At 39.1% G+C, this 9,531-nt stretch overlaps 1 protein-coding gene across 1 annotated transcript; it reads right to left on the bottom strand.

Annotated features, from left to right (window-relative positions):
* Positions 1–74: 74 nt before the first annotated feature.
* Positions 75–8,535, bottom strand: LOC110068295 (nuclear envelope integral membrane protein 1-like). Its single transcript, XM_089285248.1, has 9 exons — positions 8,411–8,535; positions 7,393–7,567; positions 6,589–6,761; positions 5,146–5,218; positions 4,109–4,202; positions 3,360–3,492; positions 2,483–2,705; positions 1,794–1,973; positions 75–914 (listed from the first exon to the last, which is right to left on the bottom strand). The coding sequence occupies exons 1-9, from the start codon at positions 8,496–8,498 to the stop codon at positions 785–787; spliced, it is 1,269 nt and encodes a 422-aa protein (XP_089141374.1). The 5' UTR covers positions 8,499–8,535; the 3' UTR covers positions 75–784.
* Between the last annotated feature and the right edge of the window lie 996 nt (positions 8,536–9,531).

Genomic DNA, 9,531 nt, shown 5'->3' with positions numbered 1-9,531 from the left:
CCGGGCGCGCGCACAACAAAAGTGATTTTAGAGAAAGAGAGAGAGAGAGAGAGGAAAATATAATAAGTCAGTACTTACCGGGAAATAGTATATATGTATTTAGAAGACGCGTGTCAAGATCGGAAAAAAGAATTACAGATATTTCGACATTACAAAGCAACGATTAAAGTTTTTAAAATTTCTTAGCCTGTGTGGAGAAGTCTACTACTTCTTTTGAAGTCTGTAAGCAGGTTAGCACCATGCTAGAATTTTAGTAGTTCGAAAATTCAAATTCAAAAATTCAAATAAAAAACTAACTAAATACATACCAACTAGTCATGAATTGTCAAATTCTGCTTTAACGGACGCCGTATCAAGCGACTGGCATTCAGCGATATTCGACTGCACCGAAAACTCTCTGCCTATTGCTGTCGCAATATATACACACTTTAACAGAAAAAGTCTAAAAAGCAAACCACCAAAATGTATTTGCGTGTGTTGTTGAAGCCCAGCTTGAAACACTTATGCTCCACATTTCAGTCTGAGGTTCGTCTTTTTGAATGCCTTGCCCATCGAAGACTGGACAAACTGACCCACCACTGTTTTAACTTCTATTCTCTTGGCGCGTTTGGCGCGCATGTAGGTAGCATCCCATTCACCTTCCCATTAGGCTAAAGTTTGCCTTATGGGCGGGACCCTAACTCAACATCTCCACATGTTTCCAAATTTCACTGTAGGGCGCTGGGCACAAATCGATCTGGAGCATCGATGACTGATGTTGTTTCGTGAAATGTAAGCGATGTTACTACAGATCGTTATTTGGATCGCTGTCATTTCCATCGCTATCAGAAGTCAGCCATGGCGTGGGATCGTAGTCGTAGATCTTCATTTCCTCTTCCAGAATGTGCTGTCCGCTGGCCACGAATGAAGCGAATCTGGAAATCAAGAGCGGTGTTACAAAGCAGTCGAACGCAAAAATTCAGCACCACTCACGTTTTCGTTGCGTGTAATATTGTACGAGTTTGAAGAGTAATACGAAAGAGGCTTGAAAAACCGAGATACAGCTATCGGAAAACAAAATACGAGGTGTTCAAGCTGATGGATAACAATAACTAAATTTTCTATTGCGAATCGTCGTACAAATCGTAAGTTTTCAGTAAATGCCTTTAATACGAGAACATTTCACAGATTTCAGACTTTTAATAGCAGCAGTTTTGGCCGGGACTGTTCGTGCGCAGGACGTTTGTCCGTTGTCAGGAGCGATGTCACCTTATGTCGACTCCTACTATGGGACTGTCTGGAGTCCATCATAGGTCTGTCTCCAGCTTCAGACAGCATCTCAAAGAGTAATGAAACGTTGAATTGTTTTGATCACTAATTCTGCTTGGTTCTACACGGACGTTCTACAGTATATGGCTTCACAAGCCGAGTCGAGTCCATGCTGGACAACGATTAATGAGTGTTTGAAATGCGTGCAAAACAACAACGTTTTATCAAGATATTCCATATTTCAGTTAACGTTAGACTGAAGTTAGAACATGTAGCTCAAGCTCTAGCACTAATAATGGGCCTTTAGGAACGTTCATGGGAATTTTGTTGTCATTTAGGGACTGTTGAGTGCTCTACAAAACTGACAGTGACACTATATACCGTTTTATCTGCTTTGAGCTTCTCTTGATTGGTTAAAACGTTTCAGTGTAAAAGCGCAAATTTAATCGCCGGAAGATGTCATCTGTAACAACGGCATTCAAGGCATGAAACTACACGTCAAGTTACGACCACATATTTTAATGTCAAGTTTAGTGTCGCCATACCTGGAAGGATGCTTTAGCCTGCTAACCACTTGCCACGTGTTACATTCGGGACTGTTACAATATTCTCTCAGATCGTCCAAAGCTCGACTTGTTTCCTGGGATCCTTGGATAACATATTCCTCCTGTGATAGGAACTTGTGTTTTGGAGGGAAGAAGAAGTAATAGACTCTGTAGGAAACCCTGCAGGAAAAGTCAAAAATGAAAGTTACTAAAGGAGACCGGTGTGAGCTGAGCTGCCTTTTGTCTCTGCGTCAAAACGAGGCGTGCTGCTGCGTTAGATGAGAAATACGTTTCCACATATTTTTGGCCACATCTTAAAGGTCGTTTTTTAGTGGTTTTCGTTGCAAGGATACAGATTATCTTATAAGACGGAATACATCTATATCAGGCCCTGGTTTTTCGAAAGGTGGATAATGCTATCCAATGGATAAATCACTATCCAGTGGATGGCGTAGTTGGTTTTGTTTTGTAGTGTAGTTTGCTTTGTTAACACTCATCCGATGGATAACGTTATCCAACCTTCGAACAACCGCGGCCAGGTGACTGAATGACTGACACATCCTCAAAAAACTATTCATTTTGAATGTCTTGACGGAATGAAACATGGATGGCTAAGCTTTGGTAAGATTGAGAAGGAATTTGAAAGAGGAACTCGAAAAATAATGTTCCCATCTCGACTGCTGACTCACCAGTGTCGAGGCATCATTTTTATAACACCCATTAGTATGTCACTGCTGCGGATAACATGCGACAAAAACACAGTGCTTATCACACCGAACGACACCACATCTGAGCGAGTACCCATGTAGAGTAGCGTCAGGCCAACAAGCTGCAGCATCCAGCGTATGAGGTCCAGTCCTCTGTCGCTCGTCACAGGGCCGTGATAGTAACACACACAGAAGCTGATGATACCTGTAAACACAAGAAGCACATGTTTGGATCTTTGTCACCTTGTTACCTTGTAACAAAAAAAGCGAATTTTTGGTATTCATAAATGTCACAGATAGAGTACAAAATGAATCTTCCTGAAGGCTATGTTTTTGTTGATTGTTGTTTAATATATGCAACTGCGAAGATGTCAAAAAATCGGATTCTGTCACCCACAGTTCACATTATATTCGTGACTGATTCACTTGTTCAGAAGACGGTCTCTTTCTATTTTTTCGTTCTATTGATTCGTGGAGCTCTTCTTTCGCAGCGTTAGCAACGAAAACGGAAAGACATGGACTGTGTAGCTGGCGAGATTTCGCGCGCATTTGCTCACGAGAGCGAAGACCACTTTCCTAGCGTGTGACACGCCGCGTGGGGATTCGTGAGCAGTCAAGCTGAGATTATCCCTCGTGGCCTCACCCACGTCACGCGCCCCTCCGCCGAAACTCCCACAATCTCGCGCAAAATCGCGCCAGCTATGCAGGCCAGGAAAGACATTAATTAATATCAGCATTTACATTTTTCCAACAGTAGAACGACTAGAATAATACTTTGGTTGCCCGGTGGTTGCATGTAGATAACTGGAAACGGCAATATTGAGATAAAAAAAACTTATCAAGTGTTGCTGTCCGTCACCTACTACAACAAGATATCCAATGACCCACTGGTTGTGGTTAACAATCAGGTCTTTCAAGTTGCCCCAAGTCCACTGAATTAGATAAGCTGCCAGACTCCAGCCTCCGATTAAAACAGCATATGCACCTCCTCTCTGAATTATGGGAAAAAGAGGGTAAAGAAAAAATTGGAGCACACATAACAGACGATGCCTGCTTGCAGAGAATACAACTCGCTTTGCTATGACATTCTCTTGCCAAATGGAGGTCACGGTATCTAGTCACTTCGCCCCATGGTCATTTCACCCCAACCAAAAGTCATTCTATAAGTACAGTATGTTATATATTTTTCAGAAACTGCAAACTGATTTCGGTTTCAGAACCTGGATTTACTAATAATCCTCAAATTCAGTAACAATTTATCAAGCTTGAAGAAAGGAAACTATGGCAGTGATGGTGTTTAGATATCTGATCTTAATCAGCAAGGATTTTTACGATTTTATTTCTCCGCTTTCTTCTTATTACACAATTTCTTATTACACATATCATTACAGCTACAGTATATTTATTTTCAGTTCTAGACAGGTTGTTCAAGTAGGGTAAATTGAGAATAATTATATATCAAACTCAATAAAGATTTTGACCACATTTCCAAACACCTCGAAGTTTGTCAAAAATCCTTTGGCACCACTGATTGTATTATATTTCAGTATCTGGAAATGTGTTCAAACATGGTCTTTTGTGTTTGATATATTACTTGAAAGTTCTTACCCCAGGAATGAGTCTGTGAAGAATGTAAACAAGCATCAACAAGGACATGATGAGGCCAAGTGAGACACCAGAGGAATAAAAGAACACACTATTCCTAAAAACGATAAAATCAACAAAACTGTGTAATTACTTCCATTACACACTGTAACAGCCAGCCATTTTAGTCCTGGGAATTAACCCTATTTTTTGTTGCACGAAGCAGCCCCTTGACTGGGTCTTCCCCAGACTTCCCCCTCCCCTAGCATTTTTATGTAGCTAAATGTAATTTACGCAAAGTTAACTTGAGCCAATGCTGGTCAGCAGCCTTCCTGGGTGGTCATGCTCTGTGGGGGTCTCATACAGGGTTTTCAGGGTTCATGTGTTTGGCTTCCAGCTGTATAAGAACATGCAGTTTGCTTTGAGTGCCATTCGTGCTTGTAGAGTGCTTTTGTTCCCTCACCTCCCTCACTTTTACCGGTTATTGTAAGTACATTGTATTTCAACTGATTCTGTCTGAATGATGGTGCCTTGCAGTTGCTGCCCTCAGGGTTGCTATGGATACCTGCATGCTCTCCCTGAGGTTCATATTTACTTCTGCCTGGGTCCACAAACCCTAATGATTTTTTCCCAAGCTTATCAATTGGTGACAAGTTCAACAGGTTGCTCCAACCATTTGCATTTGCATTAGCTTCAGAGTGGGCATGATGAACTGAATCCTGCACTGTGACTGGCTACCTGAGCGGGGAATATGGCACCATCTTATATGCTTGGAATTACCTGCTGTGTCCCGTAAAAATAGTGTGCTTGTTCCATATAATAAATCCTTTATTGACCAAGCTTGTTTGGTCAAGATGGCTGGATATTGGTCTTTAGTGTATTTATGGACCTCCACCCACTCTGTCTCAGTCCATAACAAAACAAAAGCAAGAACTGGGCCAATATCCAACCATCTTGACCACACACTTGGTCAATAACCCATATTTAATGGACAGAGGCAGAGGGTGATTAACAGGATAGGCCAATAAGAAGTACAGGATGATGCATGTTACATGATGTACCTACTGAGTCTCTCTGCATTGTAAAATATGATCAGCCCTGCCAAGAATGTTGCTGGGAAATACCAGTCAATAACTGAATGAAAACAAATCAATACACAAATTATGCTGTCATGCATGTCACAGGCTTGTACTGACAGTAAATAGAATGAATAGAATGAGAAAGTTACATCGTATCACTAACGTCTGGTCTCTTACAAGACTTTGTTCTATAATGTCATGGTAATCTGGCTAATTATTTTGCATGTTGCAAATGTGGTAATACAACACATGTATATATCACTTCATATCGTATTCTTTACAAAGAGAAATTGGAAAATAGCCCAGTTCTTGTTTACATGGCGTGGTTAGCACACTGGAGAAAGTTGGAAGTGATTTTGAAGTGCTTTTAAAAATCATTATAAGGCCTGTAGCTCAGATGTAACTCTTCAATTCAAGCAAACTTCCACTAGCTTTGGCATCAGGCTATGCTGCCCCCATTTTCTTCTAAAATATTGCATACATGTACCTTGAGTTTGATTGGATGACTACAAATGTTACTCATCCAGTTGTGTAACTCATGTAACTGTGGCTGAACAATTAACAGTTTAATGTAGAAGTTGTCTTTGCTTTTGTATGATTATACAAGCACTTGACAAGTGGGATTGTGAGAATTCAATTTAAGTACATGACGTAACAGAAAAGTAAAAATTATAATTTGAAAATAAGTACATTTTATTTCATGCTTATTTCCATGACTTCCCTCAATGCATAACCAGAGGACAACAAGTCACAATCCTAATTATAAAATAAGCCTCATCTGCGTGGATAGTTAATGGGAATTTACAGCTATGTTGTACATGTATCATCTGAGGAAGTGCTATGTAATATTATTATTCGTATTGGTTATCATACGGTTTCGAGTTCAATTTGGAATTAATTTGCATGAGCGAGCTTTTTAAAAAAACTCACAAGTGCAAATTAATTCCAAATTGAACGAGAAAAATCGTAAGATTACTTATTAATAATATAAACATGAAAAAATTTGCGTGGAGGAAGTGCTGAAAGACCTTTCTTGAAGCCATTTTTTCTCAATTGAGAAAGTTTTTTTCAAAGTTTCTGCCCAAACTTTTCCTCATCATTTTACATAATATCATTGGCTTCGAAAATTTCCTATTGTCTTTCAGCCAATCAAAATCCAGAATTACGATGTGTAATTTGCACTGGTGTTACACGTTTTGTACTGGTGTTACAGTACTAAACTGCACTGCTCTTGACCAAACAGAATCGAGTAATTTTTTCAGGTATATTACTAATAAATTAACACCAATAAATGATTGAAAATTATGTGCAACTAATGCTTACCACAGTTAACTACAGTCAACAACACAAAAATGCTATAAAGTTGGGACAAGGTATCAATACGTCATTAACAATATTGTTTTAAACTGATATTACTTTTATCACCTTGAAATGCAACTTCAATTCTCACATCTTGCTTTTCTTCAAGTTTAACTGCTGAGCACGATGTCCTGAATGGTGAGTGTTTAAAAACTATATGATCCATAACATCCCTGCTTGTAACGAAAGACTGCAAGACAGATGCCCAAGACTGATTGACTGGATTGAGGGCAGAACAACTGTTGAAAAAAAACAAATGATGTAATGACATTTGAGATTTGAATATAGCCAATTGAGTTTTGAGTCAAGCAAGCACATAAACTTACATATTTTGGTTGCTATTGTTTCTACTGTTCTTTGCTACTCAGAGTTATGTATTTGCAAAATAAATTATTTCCTCAAAAAATTATTTGAATTTCTTAAAATGCGAAAGTGAAGACTCGAGCATTGAAAATTGATTTTCTGTTACCAAAAGCATCAACAGAAATAATAGTAAACTACTAATCATAAGATGTCTCAAAAGCATCAAGGATTGATTATAAGTTTTGAGCTGAGACTTTCAACTTACGTTTGACTGGTATGGTGTTATTGTTCAGCATAACCCAGAAATTGACTCTTGACAAACTGACACTGTGATTGTCTTAGATTGTTCCCACTACAGGAATAATTTTTCTGCACATTTTCATTTGTCGTAATATTTCATATACTTCATCTTCATAAATGAAAATTGTAAAATATTTCCTTAAATATATCTCTAACAACTTTATTTGCAAAGCAGGTGCCAACTGGGAAGAACTTAATTTCTATATTAAGCTGATACCCAAACCTAAGGCAAACTATAAAGATATATAGAAGATAAAATGAACCAACCTTTCAGGCTCGTAAAACTGCACCTCTGTTTCGCCAAATTCAAGCAGTACTTTAACACTTCCCCATATGCGAGACAGCGTGAGTGCACCACCGTGTACACAAACGGCTACAGTTGAACTTTCGTTTTGGGGCACTTCAAAAGTGATATCACTTGAAAGGTTTGAAACAAAGATATCTGTTGACACAAAACACTGCAACAATTATCACTGTAAAAATGATGGTGCATGAGATGAGGATGATTCTTGTACTGTCTTAAGCAAGTTTTTTTTAAGAGACTGGACAGGTATAGCAGATTATTGGTACTTGTTTGACCAGCTAGATGTAAACTATATAAAATGTGGGTTTTGTGAAGAAATATATTACATAATACCTGAAAAAACTCTCAAATTATTGCAAAAAATGTTGTAACTAATCCAGTGCTAAATAACGAAAATATTGCCTTTTTTCCAGATTCCCACCTCCTCATTAATCTCACTTCATGCCCATCATCGCTCCTAACTTTGCGTCACTTTTTATCTCTTGGACCTCGACCCCCTCCCCTGTCGCCAACTTAACATACAGCAGTCGATTAACACACTGTAAATGCCCAATAGATCACAGCAATAATAAATATTTTTCTTTCTCTCTGATTTACCTTCCTAGATCCATAATAAAAGTTTTCTTTCCTACAGTATAGTTAAGCTTAAGCTTAAATAAACTTTAAGCTCGTAAACTTAATTTGACTTAAAGTTTAAACAAGTCGTGTTTGTAAAACAATCAACACTCCATGATCGTACAGTACAAGTCACTACATCAATACACCTATCTTTATCATTAGTTTATTTTCATGAATTTTAATCGGGTAAAGTAAATATTTAGGCAATGAGAAACCATGCATTGTTCATCTCACTAGAAACGCGCGCCGCTCGAATCTCTAACGCAAATATCTTCCTGAAACTTTATGGCAAAATTACTTTTATAATAGCAAATTTGTTGATCTCTGGTGAAAAAGAGCGATTTAGAAACTAGTCCTACTTACCCTTGCACGTTAGAACCCCTGTGACGAGTAAAATAGAATGAAATAGAAGATGAAAGAACAAACATTTTCCCACGGTACCTGCCGCCATTTTCCTTTTAGTCTCGTTAGGTTATCCGCTGACCATGAATCCTGTCAACACCCTTGTGCGGCCCGCGACATTGCGAAAGTGGCGGCTAAGTCGGCGGAGTGGAGCGGAATTTTACTGAGTTAAAATAAGGGTACGTTCCTTTGGGGTGATCTGGATCAGGATCAGTGATCCAAGATCACTCGGATCATGGTTCATCAAAGGAACCGATGAATCCGTGACCAGAGGGGATTCATCGGTTCCTTTGATGCACCATGATCCGAGTGATCTTGGATCACTGATCCTGATCCAGATCACCCCAAAGGAACACGCCCTTAGATGCATTGCATCACTATCAAGGGGCTAGCTGCCAAGAGAGGTCACCATTCTGTTCTTTCTTTGGAAGCCACAAAGCTCTTGGGTCAATTTGCTTTGTTTTTCGTATTTTGAAAGGTATGAAGTGCGTGCAGGTCTGGAAACGTGGTGTTACCAGTGAGAATCTAGGTAATAGAACATCGTATGGTTTTCGTACATAAACAATTGACTTGCCATCGTAATTTAATTAGCCTTCTCTACTAATTAATTCGATGGCTTACCGACCTGCACGCCATATGCATTCTGTAATGAAGCGTGATTCGTGAAATATGCAGGCCGGTCTGTTGTAGCGCAGCATGGAAGAAAGGGTAAATGGTTGTTTCGCGAGATCGTCTGATGCTAATTCGCCAGGACTATAAGACCTATAAGTCTGTTCGCACGGACGGATAGCTCAAAGAAGGATGTTTTAAATTCTTTCTTTTAACTGAACGAGCGAAATAGACAACATTGTGGGCATTATAAAACAAATAGTCTCTTTGCCTTGGGTATAAGTAGGGGAGAAAGGGGAGGCTAGAAAAGGGAGTGGACAAAAGATAGGGCAAGAAGAGCCTGGCCATACTCTTTCAATATAATTTTGATTCTACAGTTGTGCATCTTTTGGCGAAACATTATTATAGGTTGACGATTAAGACAGTCTAGTGTGGTCGAGGCAGAAACGTTTTTAAGTCTTGTCAATGTTTTT

This window comes from Orbicella faveolata, unplaced genomic scaffold (genome assembly GCF_042242905.1).
Source record: "Orbicella faveolata isolate gen_17 unplaced genomic scaffold, um_ofav_v1 contig_13, whole genome shotgun sequence".
Classification (NCBI taxonomy): Eukaryota; Metazoa; Cnidaria; class Anthozoa; order Scleractinia; family Merulinidae; genus Orbicella; species Orbicella faveolata.
Note: the sequence above shows the minus strand (reverse complement) of the source record. Positions and strands in the feature narration are given on the sequence as shown.

Coding starts and splice junctions, on each gene's coding strand:
- LOC110068295 (XM_089285248.1), bottom strand. CDS start 8,498: ATGGCGGCAGGTACCGTGGGAAAATGTTTGTTCTTTCATCTTCTATTT. Junction 7,568..8,410: donor AGGGGTTCTAACGTGCAAGG/GTAAGTAGGACT, acceptor TTGTGTCAACAG/ATATCTTTGTTTCAAACCTT. Junction 2,706..3,359: donor TGGATATCTTGTTGTAGTAG/GTGACGGACAGC, acceptor TTGTGTTTACAG/GTATCATCAGCTTCTGTGTG.